Consider the following 26,391-nt stretch of genomic DNA (forward strand, 5'->3'; position numbering starts at 1 on the left):
GATGGGGGTTGGGTTTTCATGGAGAGACTCATTTAGCATCATTCTCCCAGAGCTTTGAGGGACGGGACTCAACCGGCTTCACATATCACACCCAACCACTTTAATAACACCAGAAAATGAAACACATGAGAGAGTGAAACAGAGCAGCTGTGTTCTGAAACCCAGTGTGCTGCCTACATAGACAGCATTTCAATGCATTATAGACCTGAAGGCAGTGCAAAAATGTAGACAACAAAAGTAGAATATTTTGGTCAAAAAACTTTAAGGAGGAGATCATCCAAAATGCATTGTGAAAAATCAATTAAAGATTACATATGAGAGATTTGTTGACTATAAATGTACTCTAATTTTCACTCTATAATGAAAAATTCTGATTAAATACTCTGGTTTAGCTAATAATTGAATAGCCATACGTTAGCAATATGCAAACGTGTGGAATCTCATTTCTAACATGGAATAAAAGAATAAAAAAGGTTCAGTAATTACAATTTTTTATCTCACAATTCAGACTTTATTTTCTAATAGAATTACATATAACTTTAAAATAAAAAGTCGCAATTACCTTTCTTTCTTCCAACATGAATAATAAAAAAAAAAATTAAGCTTTTTTCATCTCAGAATTCGACAAAGGCTTGTTTCTATGGAGCCCCACACATGACTTGCAAGAAAAAAGTAACAAATTATGAAATTTCTCTTGCAATTGCAAGTGTATATCTTGTATATCTGACCTTCCTCTCAGAATTGTGAGATAAAAAGTCCATTTTAATTTTGTATGATATGGCAGTAACGGGCTTCCATACTAATGTCCAGTCTACTGGAAGTAACTGTGAGTCTGTGTAAATGTAGACTGGCCAAAAGTGCTGAAGAGCTTTTATTTCAGTTAGGATGCTGTCTATGTAGGCAATAGACAGAAAGGCAGCTCACTAGTGCTAATCTGTGTCTCCTTCTCTGTTTGTGTCCTTCTCCTTCCATCTGTCTGTCTCTCAGTGGTATATCAATCCTAAAGACAGCCCAGAGAATCAGGACAGCGCTCAAAAATGAGAAAGGGTGAGGGGAGATAAGGGCTCTCCAAAACTAGGGCATAAAATCAAACATTGGGCCACAGCCAGCCAGAAAGAGAAAGAGAGAGAGAGACATAATAACATCTCCCTTTGATGTAGATGCTGTATAAGAGAACACACACACACACACACACACACACACACACACAGTGACTGCATCACACAGAGCTCATCTCACACTCCTCCCTGTCAAACTCTCTCTCACTCTTCTGTTATTCTCACCCTGCTGAGGAAAAAGACAAGACACCAGCTCACTATTTTACACATCCATTAGTCTGCCACTCTATTCACTATTCTATTCTCTCTCTATAGCTGTACTCGGTTATGTGCTACTGTATGTTGTTCTGCTTAATACAGTTTTTCTATTTTATATGGTTCTGTTGTGTATTTCTTTCTAAATGGTTGTATTCCTTTGTATATATTTTTTAGAGTTTAATAGTAAACAGTTCTATATTAGATTGTTGTGTCCTATTTTATTCTATATGGTTCTATTTAAAAAAAAAAAAAAATTACAGTTCAATATAGATTTGAACTAGACCGATTAGACAGTCAGAATTAGACAGTTATTTCATTAGTTTGTACACTAACGTTCATAACTGTTTATTTTTTGATAGAATTTCTTACTTTTATTCAGCAAGGATTTATTAAATTGATCAAAAGTGCCAGTAAAGGCATTTATAATGTTACAAAAGACTTCTCTTTTTTAATAAATGCTGTTCTTTTGAACTTGTTTAATTAAAGAATTTTACAAATGTATCACAATTTCTACAAAATATTAAACAGAACAACGTTTTTGTTGTTGTTGAGCAGCATATTAAAATGATTTCATGTGACACTGAGGACTGGAGTAAAAATTCTGCTGCCCATCATAGCAATAAATTATATTTTATAATATATTTAAATAGAAAAGTTATTTTAAATTGTAATTTAATTTCACAATATTACTGTTTTTACTGTATTTTTGATCAGTTGGTCAGCATGAAAGACCTCTTTCAAAAAAAAATTAAAAAAATAAATAAAGAAAAATCTTACAAAACCAGAAAATCTTCTGAATGGTATTCTATTCTGTATTGTTCTATATTGTTTCATTTTAAATAGTCCTAAGTAAATGAATACAGTTCTGTGGCATTCTATGGTTCTATTTAATAAAATTCTATTGTAAATAAAATATTCTATACAGTTCTATTCTATTATAAAAGGCTCTATTTTATATGTTTGTATTCTTTTTACTATTCTATTCTGTAGGGGTAGCATGACACCTTGGTTAATAAAGTACAGACAACAAGGTTGAAACTGCAAAAATGTATGGATCCATAAACCATATAATGAGAATACCAAATGCAAAGCTGATATCATTATCACTCTCTGTACAACTGCTCTCTTGTGTTTTGACCAATACTACTGCACATGACCTCCACTTGGGCTGTTATCATGTAAATCTGTCCTCCAGGCCTGTTGGACTGAAAGAGATCTCTAAACCCTGAGCTCAGCAAATGAGTTCACTTCATTATAAAAGAGTGCTGCCAGATTGGAACAACAGCAATTTTACCGCAGTCCCAATCAGGCACACGCCGATGATAACAGCGTTACACAAACACATGCACGCAGACAAACAATCATATATCACTTAGATAATTGCATATAGGAAACAGAGTGAGCCCCACCCATCCACAATGAGTAGATCCATTACGGCCCTAATCAATACTCCACTACGCTTGATCACAGCACAGAGACAACACAGAGCTTCGTGATGAATGAGACATTTGGTTAACGATCAGGTCGGGATGGTAAAGGTCAAATCTTTATGGGGAATTCTTATGATAGCAGAGCAGGAGGCGCACATGACCACTGACATCCTGCTTTAACTACCAGAAAAGACACTCATGCTGCATCTCCATTCACATACTATACTCCCCAAATCACTGAAAAGAGTATGCCAAAATTCTCCTTTACTATTTTGGGCTAGTATTACACAATCCCTTGTACTAGAAGGAGGAGAGGGAACTGAAGCTGCCACAGCAGTCTTTAAATGCATTATACAAATGAATACATTTAGCTACATGCAAATGCAAACAGCATGTGATGATGGAATGGGATCATGATGAAATTTTACCACATTTGTGTAACATCCTCCATCAGCACAGTGCAAACTGTAATTTCAATGTTTTGTGTTTTATGTTGCAATAGCAACTATGGTAAAAATGCTGTAACATAAAGCATATACAGCATCGTTGCTTTTATAAAACGGCCGCAACAGCAATATGATGAGACACGACAAATCAGCTCAATAAATATTTGATGCTGAAAATTTAATTAAGAATAAAGAATTGGAATGTCACATTTTTCAACTTTTCAACAATTTTTCTAGTCATTCATGAAACAAAAAAATATTATAGTGATTTGGTGCTGAAATGGACTATATTTTTCATAGTTCTGTTGGACATCACATCTGATTGCCTGAGGCAAAGTGTGTCAGTGCAAACCAAAATTGTGTGACATTCAGAATTGAACTGAGAACAAACATTCTGAATTTGAATTAAGGTATCAAACGGCATGCAGAATTGCAATTCAAATTTGAATGCGAGGAGGAAAACTTAAAATTATTTTTACAAATTCAAAGAAATTCATAGATCTGTCATTAATAAGAAAAAACAAATTAGATAGAATGATAGACATAGAATGGTAGACAGGATAATAGTACAATAGGCAGAATGATAGAACGATAGAACGACAGACAGACAGACAGAACGACAGACAGTTAGTTAGATCATAGGATCATAAATGTTAAAATGCTGTCAGTAAGATGTTATTTTGAGCGCAGTGCAGGTGCTGATCAAGTAAATGTCATTTACCAGCCAAGTAGATCAGTATTGAGCAGCTAACTGACCATTTGTTAATTACAAATAATTCGTTTAAGCTAATCTGATAACGTCCTTCATCACTGGTGTTCTGATAAGCTATTGACAGGAGCTTCTCTTCTGCCCTGGACAGCCAATATCAGTAACATCAGCCAGTGAAGACACTGTGTTAAGTGTTTGTGGCCAACTAAAGCTAAATCTGAGCAGCTGAAAACCTACCAGAGGGCAACTGTGTGATCAACATTCTCTAATAGTCTTGTGGCATCAATAGTGAAAGTCATTTATACACCCTTGAAGGACATTACGGTAAGAATGCAAGATAGGGATGAGAGTAAACAATGTAAAAATGGCAAAAGCCTTAGCGAAGAATACAAACAATAGTAAAAAAAAGAAAAACAAGGTTCAATCAAAACTGAATTACGAATGATTTTTCTAAAGTTAAACTGAATTTGAATTGAAGTAACAAATAGAATACAGAATTGCAATTAACATTTGAATGCAAGGTAAACTAAAATTATTGAAAATTCAAAGAAATTCATATACGTACCGTAAGTGTAACAGTCGATTTTGACTAAAAAAGGTCAGTTTGTCAAGAATTTTTCTTTATGTTTTAAATAGAAAAACAGAGTGATAAATAAAAGGAATAAATTATAGAAAATAATAATAACAATAATAATATGTTTAATTTATATAGTGCCTTTCCCAAGCTCAAGGATGATGTACAAGAGCAGTAACACAATAGACAGTCCATTCACAAAAACATACACAGTCATTTCAAAACCAATTAATCAAATTAAGTGGACAGTAGACATTTGCCCAGTCCAGGGATAGACATGATCACAGTTGCATATCATGGTACAATTATGTAATGGAAACATAAATACATAACATAGGATAAGTAACAACAGAAAGAGGACAGTGTCAATAAGTACCAAACAAAGAAGAGTAAATGCAACAAAAATACACAGAGTGAATTACAGCTGGTAGTATAGGATAGAGAGGAGAGTGTCTAAAGAACATGTTATGACTGGTAGTATTGAGTAAACAAGTAGGTTTTGAGTTGTGATTCAAATACAGAAAGTGATTTTATTGTCCTTAGTGCCAGTGGTATAGAGTTCCACAATTAAAATTCAATGACGGAAAATGACCTGCCACCCAATGAAGATAGACAAAATCTAAGTGCAGTAAGAAATTCACACCCTGAAGATCGAAGTGATAGAGGTGGGACATAAGGAGACAGTAGATCATAGAGATAAGGAGGAGCAAGGTCATTGAGTTATTTAAAAGTAATCCGAAAAAATTTGTAAGTAATGCGAGATGTTACAAGAAGCCAATGGAGTTTAAATAAGATAGGAGTAATATGAGCAGATCGTTTAGTATGGGTTTATAGTCTTGCAGCAGAACTTTGAATATATTGTAAATGAGAGATATACTGTAGTGCAATGGTAATCCAGCAAAAAGAGCATTACAGTAGTCAAGGCGTGATGTAATAAAAGAATGCATGTATGATTCAGCATCTTTTGGAGAAATATAAGATCGAATTTTGGCTAATTGGCAAAGCTGGAAAAATACAACTCTGGATAGTTTACTTATGTAAAAATAGTTGTAGCATCAAGGTTAAAACTGGGAGCATTTACTATGCAATAGTAATAAAAATGTCTGTTTTGTTCAAATTCAGTTCAATTTAGCCAGGCTTTTAGCTCATTAACACAGGTAGAAAGTGATGTGGTCTGTTGAATAGAATCTGGTCTGCAAGCAGTATATATCTGAATATCATCAGCATAACAGTGATAATGAAAGCCTTGACAACATATAATATGTTCAGCAGGCCTGATGTAAGTAATAAATAGTAATGACCCCAGAACAGAGCCCTGGGGAACACCCCCCATAGAACATAGAAAGATAGAGTGATAGAACAATAGCACAATAGACAGTATGATGAAATGATAGAACTATCAAATGACAGAGTGATAGAACAACAACAAAATGATGAAGTGATAGAACAATAGAATGATAGAAGAGTGTATTCGAATAATAAAACAAACTAACAGACAGTAAGAGCTACAGATAAAACAATTGATATATAGAGCGAACGAATGATAAAACGAACGAACGAACGATAGATAGATAGATAGATCTCAGAATAGCTCTTTATTTCCCAGAATTCATCACCTATGATGAATTTATTTAAATAAAAAATCAAGATCACACTCATGAAGTGAAAACAAGGCAGTTTAGAAATTTGCGCAACCCTGATGCAAATGCTTCTAGTTACACTACACAAGCTCAAGTGAAAAAAAGACCACTGCTTAAAGTGTTAAGATTGTTTGGGTTAGTAGAGTTAGTTCACGTCTCTAACCCCTGGTATAAACAGCAGTACTAGCGATGTCCAGCCTGGCATACAGTGACAGCACTAATGAAGAGCTCACTGCATGATCAGCACATAAGCTGCATTCAAACATCAGACATTACATTACTTTTTTATAGATTATTCCTCCTCATGTGTCCAAAGAATGAGACATCAAATCAGGGCACAAAAGATCGCTCTAAACACAGGCACATTTGGAACATCAGATTTGGAGAGACAGAAGCAGAAAATACTCTTTTGTTTGGTGTACTAAAAGCATTTCAGTATTTTAGACACATCCCTCTATTTTCTGTGTGAGAGTGGGCAGCAGGCGGGGGATAAACACCGTTTATGACAGAGAAGAGTGAATCTGGCCTTGTGACAGAACGCTCTCACCACAGGTTTTTTTGTTCATCCAAACCATTACAAAAGACATGTGCTGTTTCCTCTGAAAGATGGTGAGCTATGGCTCTAAATTAGATTTTTTTTTTCATTCAACAGGAATGATGCTTTTACTTTCTCCTGTGTGTATTGTTGTGCTCCTGTGAATGGTAACCATAACCTAGTCAGTTGCTTTGCCCTCTACTGTCTACATACGCAATGGTTTCCACAAAAATATGAAGCAGCACAACTGTTTTCAACATTGATAATAGGAAATATTTTAATATATTTTAATCTATTTGCACTGGAAAAAAGGCTGTACTATTTTATTGATTGCGTGTTGAAGCCCACCTCACTGCAGCTTGTATATTTAAGAAAAGCAGGCCAAGCACCGGTACCCCTGGGCTCCCACATCACAGCGGCGGACCGAATGACTATTTCATTTACAGTCTTATGCTAATGCACTTGGCAGGAGCAGAACGAGGTCTGTGCACACATCTGCACTCTATAACCCAATCACTTTAACCAAAATTAATACCCACAACAGGCTAAGAGAGACTAACACAGCAGAGAAAAATGCTGAAGGGAGAGACACATGGAAAACGTTCAGAAACAGCTACGATGCAAAAAATAAAAATAAATAAATGAAAATAATAATAAATAAATAAATGAATAGTATTATCTTGTTTAACAGTCAACATCTCCTTGAAACAACATACACTACCATTTAAAGGATATTTTTTGAAAGTTATTAATACTTTTATTCAGCAAGGATGCATTACATTGATCAAAATAGTGACAGTAGACATTTATAATGTTACAAAAATGTTACAAATTTCTTATTTTATGTCAAATATATGCTGTTCTTTTGAACTTTCTATTCATCAAAGAATTTTGAAAAAATGCATCATGGTTTTCACATAGAAAACATTTCATATTATGAAAATATTAGTAATTTTGTATTAAGAATGAAGCCTTGCACATGGAATGAAGGAAAAAAATAGTAGGGTATTTTGTTCCCTCAATTTTATAAATTGTGCACATGATTTATAAATCGAGAGAACAAATTAGTGAATCGTGCACACGATAAAGCAAATCAAGGCAACAAATTAGCAAATCGAGGGAACAAAATAGTCATCACGTGCACGTTTTAGTACATCCAGGGAACAAATTAGTACATTCTGTGCACAATTTATAATTTTTTTCTTGCTTGTCATATGCGGGGCTCCATAATTAAACACTTATTGTTTGACGAAAAAAAAAAAAAAAAAAAAAAAAATATATATATATATATTTTTTTTTATGAAAACAAGTATTAATATCTCATGCAGTTTTGTTCAAGAAAATTAATTTCTTATTTTAAGATAAATGTATTTTCTGCAGTGAAAAAAACGTTTGATGCCAGTCATCTATAATGTAGAAATGATTAAAAAATTAAAAATAAAATACTACAGTTGCTTCCATAAATATTAATATGCTCGATATGCAACCCCTGCTTCCTATAACTGGTCTATAATTGTAAAATTATTCATAAAAAAACCCAGCAAATCAAACTATTTGCATCTTAATACAGCATCTTACATGGTGCGAGAAACTGAGTGCACATGCTTATTTTACCGAAAACACCAAAAAACCCAATAATTAAATCTAATCGATAAATAGTGCAGACCATACATGTACAGTGAGAAAAACTCCAGTCAAAGCTTATATCACCAGCAGAAAATAAATGAGTGAGGAGCAATAAATTGAGGTAGAAATGAAATCTCTTTACCTCCTCGACTCTCGCTGTCAGCTGGCTTCACCTGAATAGGCCGTGTCATCTGCGGGAGAGAGAGAGAGAGAGAGAGAGAGAGAAAGGTTAAAGTGGAGGTGTAAGACAGAGGCAGCCAGAGGAGCAGGTTATGAGTACGTCGTCTTCCTCCCAGATTCACAGCTGTCAGAGCCACCGAAGCTCAGAGACGTCAACTCCCAGAAGCCCACAGGCCATGGGAAACCACAGCTACTTACATATACATGTGCCATTTCAACATCAGACTATATCAAGACTTCAGTACATCTGCCGGGATTTGAGTTAGACATGAATGAAACCAGATAAGATGAGACGAGAACTACAGGAAAGAAAAATTACAAATGAGATCTCCTAAATGAAATCTCAATTGTGTCTCTTAGACAACAATAAGATTAATTAGAGATCAATTGCAATAGTGTTTTTAAATATATATTTTTATAATTTTTATTACACTCACACTCTCACAGACGTTCTCTAATAATAAATGTGTGGTCATTGAAAAGTTCTGAAAACTTCTGATATATGTTCTTCACAGAAAATGAGCCAGGACCTGAACACCATACAAAGGTTAATTTATTCATTTTTGAATGTTAAACCATCATAATTTTGGTAGAAAACCACAGGAACCCCTTAAAGCTTCTCTTCTGTTGCCAACAGCAGGTTTACAAGTCCTTCTCATTGCAAGTCTGAGAAGATGTTTGCCGCATATTATGTTTCTAAATGCATGCTATAAGCGACACAAACTCAGAGTGCATGCAGAGATGAAGTTCATGTGGAACAGCATTTACAGTGAACTCAGACAGAGACACTGAAAACTCTGTAGCGCGAGGTGCTCACATGTAAATATGTCAAAGTTTATACTTTAATGAAACATAATTGCAAGTGACAAAGAGCAACCACTGAGCAATCTGAAGTCAGGTGAGGTCTGTTGCATCTGTACAGGCCTGCTTTGTTCCATCACTCCATCTCTGCGTTCACTATTTGCCTCTTCATTGTATTTTCTCTTTATTATGGTTCATGCTCAAAGATGGATGTTTCTGAGTTCATTAGATGCCTTTTTCCTAGAGCACAGAGGCACAAATTCATTGTGTCTTTCATGAATACGAAGCGTGTGCTTTGATGCACAGAAAAGCCCAAACACGCACATTTGCATTTGTTTAGTGTCTGATGTGAGGAGGAAGACGAGCGTGTGAGGACAATGAGAGACACAATGAGAGACACAATCTTACACATCTAATAAGTTGAAGGCTGAGATGTTTTGTGTGGATCAGCTTTAAAATATGTAATCTGATAAGAAGAATGAAAGCTGATCAGATCACGACAGCGTTCTGCATCCTGTACGTGACAACAGGAAATCACAGCACCTCTTCAAAATCAAAGCCGACAGGCCACAGACGAGAAGTGCCATATATTAAACCAGACAAACGAGCGGAAAGACTGAATGACAGAAGCACAGAAATATAAGCTAAGCTACAGTGCTTAACTCATCCGGCTATGGAAGCCCGTTTCCATCACTGAATAATAAAAAAAAAAAATTAAAAAGGTAATTGCAACTTTATATTTCGATTTATGCCCAGTGAAAAATATGCAAAATCACATTGTAAGGGCTTGGGCCATATATAGAGGCCAGAAAATCATAGTAATATGTTACTACCAAGCAACCAATTAGAACCATTTGTGACCACCAAGTGATGCCCTAGCAACAGCTCAGAACATTAAAACACCTTAGTAACCACCCTAAGTGCCCTAATGATCCTTGGTGAAGCTACGTATAGTAAACCCTGCAGAAAACCAGAATACTGCAGCAAACACCCCAGTGACACCCTAGTAACAGCTCAGAACACCAAAACACCTTAACAAACACCCAAAATGCCATAGTGACACCTAGTGATGCCAAAGCAACCACCCAGACCATCGAAACACCTTAGCAACCACCCAAAACATCCTAGCAACCACACAGCATCCCCTGGCAACAACCCATAAATACTGGAAAACTGCTTTGCAACATCCTGGCAACCACCTGGAACTGTGCAAAAGACCACATTTTCCTTAGTAAATGTAAAAAATCTAGTTTTGAATCTACAGCTACATCTCATTAAACATCACAATTACAACAAAAGATAAGAACAATGAACATTTAACCTAGCTTGCATATAAAAATAGGAGCACCTGACTTCTCGAAACCTCCATATATCGGGCCACCCCATACCGTACTGTTTTCTCTTTCTTCTCCAACCCACCCTTCCCTCTCTTTTTCATCCATTCAGCCAACCTTACCCCATTTCTTTCCTTAATATATGATCGAGATGCTACCCCCACCCTGGGTCTCTCTGAGCCATCAATTCAAGATGCCCTGATCAACCTGACCATCACCCCATTCGTCCTCTTTCTACTCTTCCCCAACACTCTGTTCAACTAACTGTTTCATAGCTTGTTTGGGATGTGGTTCTAACTTGGGAAATGTATTATTATGCAACATTAGTTGAAAAAAGTAAAAATCACAAGCAATTCTTGAAAAGATACGGGAAATAAAACAGGGGAGGTAGGGAGAAGAGCAGGAGCAAGCGGAAGCACTACAGTGAGAAAAATGAAGATGTACAGAGAGACGGGTGCAGCAGGTGAGTTGTGTGGTTGCCCGTGGCGACATCACTGTTGCAGCGGTGATGAAAGACTCTCCTGTATGGAGTTGTCACGGCGACGGCACACAGGGGGCTGAGTCGCAACAGGAAGCAGGGGTAAGACGGGACACAGCCGCAACAGGAAGTCAACATCAGTGCTAATGGGGACCTATCACTCACGAGCCATACAAGAACCATACACAATAACAACACAACACAACCCTGCATGCCAATGCACATTGAAATTCTCTCAAAGCATTTTCTGAGATTGCTCTCGCTTCACTTGAGGTCCAATATAAATTTAGCTCCACGCTTGCCTACGGGAGGTGAATTGCGAAAATTGGGTCGTTTTTCCTTTCCATTTGAAGCATACAGCACAGGTTGTGGTGTCAATAGCAGCATCATATATTATGCAGGCTACACATACTTGTCTGAAGGTCTTACATCCCACTTCTGAAGTCACAATTAGGAATCTGTCACATTCAAGTGCTTTGTGCACATTACACATCTACTATGCATTCAGTCTATATAGCCACATACACATTGCAGTTAAATTGGGTTGCCAGGTTAACTTTTTGTGCTTAATCCAGTTCTGTACACACACAGTTCAGTAATTTATGGGAGTGACAACCACATTCTACAACCAAATTCACAAACAAAAATTGAAGAAGGATATTACAGGGAAGGAGGTACATCTTGACTCAATGTTGCCAGATATTGTAATAAAAAACAGTAAATAAGAACAAGCATATAACACACTTAAATCCAAATCTGTTACCTTGGAAATAAGCCATATACCATAATATCACCACCTACTGGAAACAAGCCAACAAAGTCCAAAGAGGCTTAATAAGTGTCGCTTATAATAAGTGGACATGGCAACCCTTAAAGGGAGCACTCTGCTACTTTAAGTAGTCTTTCAAACACACACTAAATACTACGGCTCTGTTGTTGATGGTTTAATGGTTCAAAATTGCTGAACATAAGTCTTTGGTCACTGTAATATTACACTGGTCAAAAATAGTAACAGTGTCAATCAACGCAGTCTAAAGTTTCAAGAGTGAAAACTACATTTAAACACGGCATTGAATCCCCGAATTTATAATTTTGTGTGTGTTTGGAACAGAGCTCACTCTCAAAATTGTGATGACTGACACTGTTGTAACCATGGCAATGTTTTGCCATCTTCAGCATTTGGTATATGCTACTTTTGACCAAAGTAATATTAATGTGAGTAAAGATTTGTTACGTTCAAAGACTTTAAAGGTGCAGTAGGGAACTTTTGTAAAAATATATTTTTTACATATTTGTTAAACCTGTCATTATGTCCTGACAGTAGAATATGAGACAGATAATCTGTGAAAAAATCAAGCTCCTCTGGCTCCTCCCAGTGTCCTAATGCCATTTGCAGAAACACCATCGCTCCCGGTAAGAAATCAACCAATCAGAGCTGCGGTCCGTAACTTTGTTTGTGTTCAAAATGTAGAAAAATGAACATAATAAGCGAGTACACCATGAATCCATTTTCCAAACCGTGTTTTTAGCTTGTCCTGAATCACTAGGGTGCACCTATAATAAGTGTTTATATTCGGACTATTTTAGATTGCTTTGGGGGTACCGCGGCGGAGTAACCCAGTACCTTTGTGATTCTTCATAGACATAAACAGAGAGAAGTAGTTCCGGCTACGATGTTCTTCCGCAAGACGCAAGCAGTTCTGTTTATTAACCGCTAGAGCGTCAAAAGTTCCCTACTGCAGCTTTAACTAAGCCACTGTTAACAGAGCTGTCATGTTTTGTTTGTAAACAAAATGTAACAAAACAAGACAAAACCAGTCAAAAACACGTTTCCCAGGGAGTGTAGGGTTCGGCTTCAATACGTGGACTTACAAAACATCCAAAATTGTAGACTTTGCCAGAGATGTAGACTTTCCAAAAAACGCTCAATAAACCACAGACTGTCCAAAAAGAAACAGCATTGGCGAACCTGAAATGGCTCTATATCACAGAACACAATCACACAGGGGAAAGATTTAACCCCACACCGCCAGACATCTCGTCTTCGATTCATATCGATTCTCAATATATATTACAGCAACATTATCTTCAACATACAGTGTCCCACGTGAAGCGGCTCAGACGAACATGAGGCTGTCAGCACTCAGTTATGCTTTATGATGCTCATTTTCTAGTAATAACTGTCATAAATGTGCTGTCATAAAGACAAATTATCCACCTGTCTGCACACACACACACACACACATGCTACAGTAAATACATAAATCTGGAGGCATGCAGAGTTTATTCTTATGTTCTACTGTACTTCCAGCTGCCCTGCGTATATCTGATGACTCCAGCAGCTTTCTGTGTAAAAATACTGACGCCACATTATTTATACGGGGCTTCCACTTTATGGAATCCCTGTTTACTAATGGTTTTCCTGTGAACGAGGGGAAACATACTGACACATCAAAACAAACATAGCTTAGCTGGCTAATCAGTTACTAAATGAAAAAAATAAAAAATAACAAAAATGTAATGCAAAAATTTTTATCTCATAATTCTGACATCTGACATTAACTCAGCGGTGACCCCTCACAGCTGCGAGGAAACTATTAATTTTAATGTCTTCAGAGTGCTCTGATAACCTATTAGCATTTAACTGCTGCAAACACTTTCAAAACAACAGACAAAACAGGGTTATCCAGCAGGATGCTAGCACAAAACTAGGAGAAAATATTAAGCAGCAGAACTGTTTTCAACATTGATAAAAATAGCAAATGTTTCTGAACAGCAAATCAGCATATTAGAATGATTTCTGAAGATCATGTGACAGTGAAGACTAGAGAAATGATGCTGAAAATTCAGCTGTGCATCACACAAATGTAATAAATTACATTTTAAAATAAATTATAATAGTATTTATACATATAGTATTATATTATAGTATAATAGTGTATATGGCAACACTGTGGAAGAGTGACTCAAAAGGGTGTTCAGCGGTGAGGTTCATTATCTTGTTATTTAAAGAGTGAAATGAAGAATGCTGTGAGGAAGAAGCGTCTCACCATCTGTCACGTAATCATTTACTCGTAACCTGAATATTCCACATAAACATAAACCAGAGCAGCAGCAGATTATCTCACCTCAAGACACACATGACTAACTAATAAAAAAACACCCTGATATATAGCTCTCTGAAAAACATGATGTCTGAAAGAGAAAAATTCTCAATCCCAGCATTCGCTGCTGATCCCTAAAAGAATATTCAGGTTTATCTTAAAGCCTACAGACAGCATCTGTGGTCTGCTGTTGACCACAGACAATTGAGAGACATACATTTACAGCGATGCATTTAAAATAGAAACCAAACAGGCAAGAAGACAGTGGGCTTACAAGCACAAAAGTGAAGCTTGCATTTTTGTAAATTAATTTGTTATTCTAGCTCTGAAGTTAAAAAGTTCACCAAAAAAATGAACATTTTCAGAACATTTACTCACCCTTAGGACATCCTAGATGTAAATTAGTTTGTTTTTTTCATCTGAACATATTTAGAGAGTTTTTGCATTCCATCACTTGCTCACTAATTGATGCTCTGCAGTGAATGGGTGCCGTCAGAATGAGAGTCTGATAAAAACATCACAAGTAATCCACACTACTCCAGTCCATCAGTTAATGTCTTGTGAAGGGAAAAGATGCATGTTTGTAGGACAACCATCATTTAGACATTTTAACTTCAAACCATTGCTTCAAGCTAAAATACAAGTCCTATATTCACAACTTTGCTTCCTTCGGTGAAAAAGTAATCTTGTCTGAATCAAGAGAGAAATATTCTGCACAGATCAAGCACTGTTTGCAAGCCAAAACAGTCTAAAATGGTTCAAAACAAATGTGTAATTGGATTTTGATGTGAGAGGACAACAGGGAAAGGACTTTTTCTCTGGAAGAATGGATGTATTATGGACTCACATGATGAATTTGTTTCTTACACACATGCAGCTTTTCCCTTCACAAGACATTAACTGATGGTCTGGAGTGGTGTGGGTTACTTGTGGATTATTGTGATGTTTTTATCAGCTGTTTGGACTCTCATTCTGACGGCACCCATTCACTGCAGATTATCCATTGGTGAGCAAGTGATAGAATGCTAAATCTCTCAAATATAAATATATTCTGATGAAGAAACAAACTCATCTAAATGTTGGACGGCCTGAGGATAAGTACATTTTACATAACGTTTTCCAAACTAAATTCAAAATGTGTTGCACGTGAATAAAATAGGAAGAGTAAATGAAGTTAGAGTTTATTATTATTATTATTTTTTTGGTGAACTAATGCTTTTATCCGCTCATCTGAAGTGCTGTGTCCCCCACACTCAGCTGTCATGAATATAGTAGATCAATGCAGGGTCATGGCTTCAAAAGGTCAGCCATTCAATTGCACCTGCCTTTGTGTGGCCTCCAGCCTCTGGTTGTAGAGCACAGTGCCGCTAAGTAGAATTAATGGATGTATTGATTGTGCTCCCCACAACTCAGATTGAACGGGGTGAGAAGAGCTCTCGGTGAGCCGGTGGCCACTGAAAGACGTCCAAGACCTCAAACTCACTCAGTGAAAAGACTTTATTTAGATAACACCGCAGCACCATTGATTAAAGCAGATGCTTCGAAGCAAAGGTGAGGCTGTTGTGTGGGTTAGTGAAGGATTGAGGCATGACGCAAAAATGGAGTTAATCTGAAATCTGAGAAGAAAAAAAAATCTGAAAAAAGCCTTGATTGTATTTTAGTGGTGCTAATGAAGTATTATATAATTTGGAATACTGGATTCTAATTGGTCAGTTTTATTTAATATTTTTATTCAGGTATATATATAAATAATGACCATCACACTAGTTTTAAAACTCTCGTATCACTACACACTCTTGTTCTTCTCAAATAATAGAATAATTTTCACTCAAAACAATATTCCATCTCCATTTCTTTAATTATTTGTTGAGTAGCAGTTTTGTGTCAGCATCCTTATCATCTTGTAGCCCTGACAGCTTTTTACATATAAATTGTTTAAATACACATTATATCAGAATGTTTTATTTTAAAGTTTTAAGTGTGATCATTTGTGTGGAATTTTGCATTATATCACAATATTATATTATAATTTATTTATATTATCTTTCAAATCAGAATATTACATTATTGGCATTATATCAGAACATTATTTTTTTTTTTCATTTTATTTTAAAACTGAACTTACACACACACACACACACACACACACACACACACACACACACATATATATATATATATATATATATATATATATATATATATATATATATTCCAGGTCATGGAAAAGGTCCTTTATTTCAGTAATTCAACTCAAATTGTGAAACTCGTGTATTAAATCAGTTCATTGCTCACAGACTCGAGTGGTTCAAGTCTTTGGTTCTTTACATTGTGATGATTTTGGCTCACATTTAACAAAACCCCACCAGTTCACTCAACAGTTAATCTCAACAAATTAGAATACTTCATAAAACCAGTAAAAAATAAAAAATAAAAACATTTGAAGTGAACTGTTGTTCTTCTAGAAAGTATGTTGTACTGTACATGTACTCAATCCTTTGTAGGGGCTTCTTTTGCTTTAATTACTGTCTCAGTTCAGCGTGGCATGGAGGTGGTCCGTTTGTGGCACTGCTGAGGTGGTCTGGAAGCCCAGGTTTCTTTGACAGTGGCCTTCAGCTCATCTGCATTTGTTGGTCTCTTGTTCTCATCTTCCTCTTGACAATAGCTCATAGATTCCCTCTGGGGTTCAGGTCTGGTGAGTTTGCTGGCCAGTCAACACAGCAACACCATGGTCATTTAACCAAACTTTTGATGCTTTTGGCAGTGTGAAGTAGAAGGAAGCATGAAGTGCTCCAAAATTTCTTGGTAAACTGGTGTGGTGACTTTGGTTTTCCAAAAACACAATGGCCAACATCAGCAGATGACATTGCAACCAAAATCATCACAAGACTGTGGAAACTCAACACTGGACTTCAAGCAACTTGGGATATGAGCTTCTCCACCCTTCCTCCAGACTCCAAGACCTTGATTTCCAAATGAAATACACAACTTGCTCTCATCTGAAAAGAGGACTTTAGACCACTGGGCAACAGTCCACTTCTTCCTCTCCTTATAGCCCAGGTAAGACGGCTCTGACGTTGTATGTGGTTCAGAAGTGGCTTAACAAGAGGGAAAACGACAACTGTACCCAGTTTCCTTGACACGTCTTGCTGCCTTGACCCCAGCCTCAGTCCATTCCTTGTGAAGTTCACTCAAATTCTTGAATTGATTTTCGCGTGACAGTCCTCATGAGGCTGCGGTTCTCTCGGTTGGTTGTTTCTTTCACACTTTTTCCTTCCACTCAACTTTCTGTTAACATGCTTGAATACAGCACTCTGTGAACAGCCAGCTTCTTTGGAAATGAATGTTTGTAGCTTACCCTCCTTGTGAAAGATGTCAATGATTGTCTTCTGGACAGATGCCAGATCAACAGTCTTTCATATGATTGTGTAGCCTAGTGAACAAAAGTGAGAGACCATTTTGAAGGCTCAGGAAATAAGAAGTTGATTAGCTGATTGGCATGTCACCATATTCTTATTTGTTGAGATAGTAAAGTGGTGAGTTTTTTTTTTAAATGTGAGCCAAAATCTTCACAATTAAAAGAACCAAAGATTTAAACTACTTCAGTCTGTGTGCATTGAATTTATTTAATACAACAGTTTCACAATTTGAGTTGAATTACTGAAATAAATGAACTTTTTTCACAACATTCTATTTAATTGAGATACAACTGTATATGTATCAAAAATACAACAAAAGCAGTTTTTTGTTTTTTACAATTTAAAATAACTGTTTATAACTACTTAAATATATACTGAAATATTTCAGCATCATTCCTCCAGTCTTCAGTGTCACATGATCCTTCAGAAATCATTCTAATATGCTGATTTGCTGCTCAAGAAACATTTCTGATTATTATCAATGCTGAAAACAGTTGTGCTCCTTCATATTTAGAAAATGTGATGCATTTTACTTTTTGATGAATAGAAAGATCAGAAGAACAGACTCTTTTGAATGTAATTACTGTCACCTTGATCAATTTAATGCATTCTTGCTTAATAAAAGCAACCATTTCTTAAAAAGAAATCTCATTGAGCCCAAACCTTTGAACGGTGGTGTACAGAAATCAGCACAGTAGCTTCAGGAGCTCATTATAGGTGTTGCGACAGCACTGGAATCATAGTGATAGACAGGAGTGTGGATTTTCATGTTCATGCGATCTGCTGACATAAACATCAACACTAGCTGTGGGCGAGTGAGTCGCTCCCTAGATTTCTTCTTTTCTCAGTTTCTCTCTCATTCCCTGTCTCTCCGTCTGTCCCTCAGGGTTCAGCTAAAACATATCCTGCTCTGCTCCAAAATAAAATCAATACAACAGAAACACATACACACACACACACACACACGGAGGATCACTGCATGTGACTGCAGGCAATAACAACAACATACTCCTCTAATCCAGGTCACACACTCTGTAAGAGAGAGTTAATGAAGAGAAAGACAGCACACAGGAGAAATATACATAAAACAATGAGATCTCTTTCATGTCTCACTGGTTTCTTCTGGAAAACAATGAGAATAAGCAGTCTGGAAGATGTTGCTCTTCACACATACATCCCATTAACAGCCTAAATGCATTTCCTCTAGTGTAGAAGAGTTCCATCTTGTAACAGTTTTTATAGAAATGTAGCATTGCATCACTTGCTCACCAATGGATCATCTGCAGTGAATGGGTGCCGTCAGAACAAGAGTCCAAACAGCTGATAAAAACATCATGATAATCCTCAAGTTATCCACACAACTCCAGTTCATCAGTTAATGTCTTGAGAAGCCCAAAGCTGCGTGTTTGCCATAAGCAAATCCAATAATGAGTCGTAGCTTTAAACAGATGCTTCTGACCAAAAGAGGGGTCCATAATAAAAAAAAGTCCATTCTGTTGTTTTTTCACATGAAAATCCACCCACATATTTGTTTGGAACTGTTTTAGACTGTTTGTAAACAGTGCTTGATCTGTGCAGATTTCTCTCCTGATTCAGACAAGATTACTTTTTCACTGGAGAAAGCAATATTGTGGGGGCATCAGTTAAATTGTCTTAATGATGAATTTGTTTCTTACAAACACCGTTTTTCACTTCACTAGATACTAACTGATGGACTGGAGTAGTTTGAATTACTTGTGGATTTTTTTATTTTATTTGTATTTTTTCAGCTGTTTGGACTCTCATTGTGATGGCACCCTTTCACTACAGAGTATCCGATGAGTAAAACATTTTCATTTTTTATGAACTGCATCTTTAAGGAATTTTATGACAATTGAGAAGAAAATAATAATAAAACTAAAATCTTTGGACTATGAAAAAGCAATATCTACACAATAAAACTCTTCTCTGCTGGTGTGCAAGAGAGACAGAAAAGCAGAAAGACAGCCAAAGACACACAGACAGAAAAGGAGGAAATCAAGGAAAACTGACAAGACTGAAGGAGGGAAGAGGAAGTGAGAAAAGACAAGAGACTAGGCAGTAGTTTGAGATGAACAGCGAACCGAGGACAGCTCCTACACAATGAAAACTGTTTCGACACCAGATTTCATATTCATACTTCTGTAAGACTCAGCACAGAGAAATGTCTACATAGCAGAATGGAGGATAGCCCGGGGAAGAGCTTCTGCTGCGCTGCAGATCTGCTTGTTTGTACTCTCACCGTGTTAATTCGCCTTTGCTCTGTGCTCAGCTTCCTCTTCAGCTCATGTGCAAGTCAAACAGAGCTGTGAATGCATGCAATATTATGAGTGTGTGTTGAATCTGTAAAGAAGGTAACACTGAAGGCACAGTTCACACAAATTGCTATTCTGTCCTCATTTACTCAATATCATGTTGATTTAATTCAAAAAGTATTATTATTACTTTTTTTCATTTGTGGAAAATTTTTACTGTTTATGTTAAGCTTATATTTGTTTATATATTTTATACTTTTTTATTGTATACTATTCACTTTATAATAATTATTTAAGCAAAGTTGAGGAGCAAACACATATGGTATTCACTCACTGTTACATTGGATGTAATTTGACATGTTAAAAACGAATTAAATTAAATTAAACTAATAAAATGTATAGAAATTGTATCTCAAATATTTATATGCATGCAAATACGCTTTCTGGGTAAAAAAAATAAAATAAAACCAATAAAGTATATATTTAAAAAAATCAAACCTTTGAGTAGAGAATTATTAATTAATTGTAAACATAATAAACAACATCCATTAGAAGCACCAAATGTAAATTAATTTAGAGCAAAACTCTAAACTGCTTATGTACCTCTTTCATTCACATGGATCCAAATGTGTGTGCTTTGATATTAATTGCATTACTGTATATAAGTCTCAGAACATTTCAGAAAATATTCCAAAAAATAGGTAGGCAATGAGGTATGTAAGCAAACAAGCAAACAAACAAACAAATAAATAAATGTAATAAATGATATAGTTCTTCTAGAATTTAAAAGGAAATGTGATTTTTGAGAAGTCGTGGAACATTAGGATGCTCCAGTCTCAGAGCACATGCTTTGGCTGCAGGCGTATGCATATGTGTTTGCATTTAAACACCGCAGCTGTCACTGAGAATTACATCCCCTCACGTCGCTCTGCCTAAAATATGACAGCTGTGATGTGAGAGACCGAGTCGAATCAAGAGAGAGAGCGGGTGAGAATGACGGGGTGAGTCTGTGAGAGGAAGGACAAGATTACACTCATTCACACTCACTCCTGTTTACACCCGTGACCAAAACTGGAGCAGAGCACCTTTGACAAGAGACTTCTCTGACAAACATGCATCTGATGATTTCAAAAACTCACTGTAAGAATAGTGTGGGTTCTTAGTTTTAAGATTTAGACTTGTGGACTCTTAGGCTTTCCGGTAGCTTAAGCAAAAGAGCATGGCGCTAGCAACGCCAAGGTCATAGGTTTGATACTCAATTTAAATGTGTACAATACCTTGAATACAATGCAAGTCCCATTGGATTAATGCATATGCCAAATGCATAAATGCAAATGACTTCATAAATGTGCATGAGTGAAGGTCACAAGACCACAAGTCCACATCATGCCTGCCATATAAATGGTGTAATGCATTCAAAAAGGACAAGACCAATTCAGTATGTAAACAGATGTGGAAAAAAGACCAACTACAATTCATTATGCAAATATTACAATTGCATTATCACTTTAATATACATTTGGAATACTTAACATTCTATCAGGTCAAAGAGAGATTTTCACAGCAAAATCTTATGATTTGATAACACAATTTTTATCCCTACAAAATTATTTTATAATAATAAGAATTGAAAGCATTATGTTTATAAAAGTTAGAGTAATTATATTGAAAATATATTTGAGGATCCAATCTTCTCACGTGTCAGTGATTCTGATAAAAACACAGGCACACCTTACACCGACAAGTATGAAAACACACTCAATCACACACACACACACACACACTTTCCACTTGAATGTTACGCTGATTGGTGCCAAGCTAGAATGCGGTTGACGCCAAATGCCAGTGACCTGCTCTTTGCACCCCTGACTTCCTGTCAGGCAGGAAACGGATCATAAATAAGAGCTGGGCACTGGAGCGCGAGTGCATGGGTATAATTTCAGCGGCGGTGGCACCTGCCGCACCGAAAGTGTCTGACCATCAGAATGAATAGGGTCACAGCCCATGTGATCAGCAAACTCTCATTTAAATGTAAATGATGCTAGCTCTACATCCACACACACACTTCAACACTTGCTTGCTCGTTCTGCCTGGAATACACACACATTGACACACGCAAAAACCCCAAACCCCAGTGAGCTGCATCACTGTCTACACAGACAGCTGCATACAAAGGGCACTGGTTCCAGTGGAGCGGAAGGGGACAGAACCAGGGTCGAGAGACAGGACGCTCGTGACAAATGACACATACCAATGGTCAAAGACTCATGTCTGGTGCATATTTCAATAAAACAAAAATACAAAAAATTAAAATAAACGATTGCACTAACATACCCAGTGTGAACAGAGCATGCCAATCAATGTTGTTATTATTAGCTAAAACTAAAAATATTTAAAATAATTTTAAATAAGAAAAATAAATTATATAATATACTATAATTTATATGATATAAAATATATATTATAAGCTAGTTCAAAATATTAATACACAGTAGTATATAAATAATATAAAATTATCTTCTCCAAATAGCAATGAAGTGCAAGAGAGACTCAACTCACACAAATGATTTCAATAGTTTACCATTAGTATATTGCTAAGCTAATTCACTACTTTTTTATAGATTTATTTTTTGTCTCAGAGTTTGATTCCATGTTTGTTTAATGATTACATAATGATCTAATGCTGCCACCTAAGATCCCTTAAAACCCTTGAAGCCTAGAAGACAGCAACACAAACACTCACTCAGTCCCACTTCAAGCACAATGAAACCAGAAAATGGGCGAAGAAAACCTCTCAGAAGATCCCTGTCAACTCATAGAGAAAGATTGCTTTATCTTCTCATATGGATGCATCAGAAGTCTGTAGTGGAGTCTGTTTAATCAGAGACAGATCTTCTGTACACTGCCGCATCTTAATAGCCTATTTATTCAGGCCCAGAATCCAGTAAACACATCCACGGATCCTTTAAAACGCGTCGGGCTCTTAATGCTGCAGATTTAAGATGGGTAAATAATGAATGTGCTGTGATCTTCAACTCCACACCATCACTGGACTCAGAGAGTGAGAGACGGATTCTCTTACTGAGATTTATATGACAGTAAAATATGCATACTTATCCGCTTTCATGACTGGAATCTAGTGTATTGCAGGCAATAAAGTGCTACAGTAAAGTGAAGCAACTAAATATTAAGAGGTCATATTTGTGCTTTCCTGAAGTATAGTCTAGGTTTCTTGCTCTAAAACACTTTCACTTTCATGACCATGAAGGCAAGACTATCTTTTTATAATGCACATTTGATTTGTAATTGAAAGCGCTTTACCAAGAAAAACAAACATAAAAGTAATTAAATGATTAGTTCCACTTGTTCCAAACCTCCAAATCCAGCATGCCGAAAAATGGGGTACCCTGTGCGTTAAAAAGTGACGGCAAAGGGTCCTGACCAAATATCAATCTGTGACAAGTTGGGAATGAGAATGTTTAACATTTTCATTTTACTTGCATACATCAGAAAGACAAAAAGCTTGCCTATTAATAAGTTAAATTAATGAAATATTAACTCAAAATCTCATGGGGGCTTCAAGTACATATTTTACGTATAAGTGGTTTAGCTGATAAAAAAAGATTGGGAATTTAGACAAATCAATTATTATTGTGTTTATAATGCACTGAACATTGGTATCGTTTCTCATATCACTCTTGACTGAACTGCAACTAAAGCTCATCATCATCATCATCATCATCATGATCTTCATCGGCATCATTAGAGTTGCTTTCACCGATGTGTGGCAGCGCGTCTAACCTCTCGAACCCATAATTACACAGTCTCAGCCGAACAATAGCCGGCTTTTTAATAAGGAGCTTATTTTCTTTAAGATTCTTTAAAATCGAGGGTAAATAAACTCCCAGGACTATATCCTGCCCTGCTGACTTCATGAGCTCTGTAATTATATTCAGGAGAAAACACCGGCCGCCTCCAGATACTGCACAAAACCAGAGGAAGTGTCTAGAAGTGTGGCGTTAATGAGGAGCGGGAGGGAGGATCTCCAGAGGGTTCTGCTTATCTTCCGTCCCCGAGGACAGAAAGCCAACGCCGCCTGCGTGCATTTAAACCCTTTACAAATGCTGTAATCACCTGAACCAGGGCTTTAATGGACCCTCTGCTGCTCAGATAAAACCAGAAACCTGACAGCATAAAAAAGACAAACACAATGAGAGAGACATGAGCCATCAGGAGGAAGACACACAGGTCCTGTCCCGAATGACACACTTAAATGCTGTCCTCATACATAGGCAACTATCTTCTTAAATGGAGCCATATGATGGTTTGAAAGTCTTTTCTGCATCACTCACAAAAAAGCTATAATATTGCAATTTTAAATAACCATTTATTTATTGTAAAATGTAATGTATTCCTTTGATGCAATGTTGTATTTTCAGCATCATTACTCTTCAGCGTCACATGATCATTCAGAAATCATTCTAATGTGCTGATTTAATGCTCAATAAATAGTTCTTATTATTATCAATGTTGCTGTCTATTATTTATTTATTTGGAAATGGTGACAATGTTTTCAGGATTCTTATGAACAAAAAGTTAAAAAGAAATTATTTTTTTTTTGCATTTTTTTCTGATCAATTGAATGCATCCAGTATTAATTTCTTTTTAGCTGTAGTGTGTAAGTGTATAGCTTTTATATTTTCTCAATTTATATTTCTAGCTTATACAGTATGTTAAAAATATGACATTTTTTTGGAGCGTACAAAAAGAGATATGAATAGAGGTCACAGGTGTTTGACAGATGTATATGAACTAAAGAAGAGGAGGAGACATGTAGAGAGTGAAAGACAGATGAAGAGAGACAGGTCTGTGATGATGAGGCCTGCGGTGCTGTTCTTCACAAATACTTCACTCCGCCTGACCACACACACACACACACACACAGAGAGAGAGAGCTGTCATGTCAGATAACCACATTTCAGATCTGACATCTTCAAGACAGACAGCGAGACAGAGAGAGAGAGAGAGAGAGAGAGAGAGAGAGATGAGAGATGTAGGGTTTGGGGTTTGTCCTGTTCTCCTCCATCACTCAGGTGAAAGTGGGAGATCAAAGCAGGTTTTAAAAGCAGTTTGAGAGTGACAGAAGCACAGTCTCCTCCCCTCAGGCACTTTAGCCAATCAGAACATCAAATGCATGTGCCGTTTATCAGCGCTGAGCCTGAGGTGGCTAGTGTCGGGAGCATTTGATGGATAGTGTATCTATAGACTGAGAATTTGGGCTGACTGACAGCTCTCATAACCCACATCACTGACACCCGCATCACATCCTGACAGATAATCGTTGATCATCGAGCGGCTAGAGGTGGTACAAACCTTTCTTTCTCTTTTCATCTTGTTCAAAATGCATCTCTTCTTCTCCAGAATATTATTTTTGAGCGTTTGTATTCATCCATGCCTTGACAGAATATTGCACATTATACGTAAGTCACTGAGAATAGTCTGTAAGAATCAAAAAATACCATATAAATGGTAATATTTAATTACAAATATGATTTACATACAATCTAAATCATAAATGCCTGAAAGTCACTTCAAATGAGGATGCAAGGTAATATTCTTAGTTATAATGTACAACACGTTTTAGTATTAAACAGTTTTTGGCGATTCCTTTCTGTAATGAAATACATTACCATTTAAAAGTTTGGGGCTGGTAAGATTTTTTAATTTTTAATTTTGCTCTCAAAGAAAAAAGATATTGTGAAATATCTTTTGCAATTTAAAAGAAATGTTTTCTATGTGAATAAACTGTAAAATGTAATTTATTCCTTTGATTTCATTCCTCCAGTCTTCAGTGTCACATGTTCCTTCAGAAATCTTTCTAATATGCTGGTTTGCTGTTCAGAAACATTTCCTATTATTAACAATGTTGAAAAGTTGTGTTGCTTAATAATTTTGTCAAAACCATTATTTTATAATCTTTTAAGAAAAGACAGTGTTTAAAAGAGCATTAATTAAAAATGTACATTTAATGAATTCCTGCATTATTAATTTCTTTAACAACAAAAAGTAATAAAAAATAAATCTTACTGACGCAAACATTTTTGAATGCATAGAAGCCCATATTTTATTTTAATATTTTAGTTTATTTATTTCTTCTAGTTAGCATAATGGGAATATCTTGATTTCAGTAACATTGTTTTAATTTGAAGAGAAGGAAAGTGAGGGAACGATGGGGGATTTGTGCACCACACTCAGTCAACAAAACAAATTAAAAGTAAATAAAAGACAAACAATATGAACCTCCAGACACTTGCTGTGAAACTCAGACATGGCCATGAAGACAGTACAACTAAATGAACGGACTCGACTTGAATCCCTCACAGCCCTGTTTTCATTCCCATCAAATGAAACTCAGCGTCTACCTCGACTAGCATCAGTTGTGTTCGGGCAGAGCTTCGGTGGAGGTTGTGTGAGCCGTGTGCAGGCACTGTGAGATATTTCCTGATATTGACCCTGCTGTCAGGAC

At 36.4% G+C, this 26,391-nt stretch overlaps 1 protein-coding gene across 2 annotated transcripts in view; it reads right to left on the reverse strand.

Moving 5' to 3' along the window:
- Positions 1-26,391, reverse strand: part of LOC113112636 (CUGBP Elav-like family member 5) — a 125,760-nt gene that overhangs the window by 55,920 nt on the left and 43,449 nt on the right. For both annotated transcript variants that reach the window (XM_026278386.1, XM_026278375.1), the window contains exon 3: positions 8,419-8,467. In XM_026278386.1, the coding sequence (XP_026134171.1) occupies positions 8,419-8,467 (49 nt within the window). The remainder of the gene's footprint in view (positions 1-8,418; positions 8,468-26,391) is intronic.

Source organism: Carassius auratus, chromosome 2, assembly GCF_003368295.1.
Source record: "Carassius auratus strain Wakin chromosome 2, ASM336829v1, whole genome shotgun sequence".
Lineage (NCBI taxonomy): Eukaryota > Metazoa > Chordata > Actinopteri > Cypriniformes > Cyprinidae > Carassius > Carassius auratus.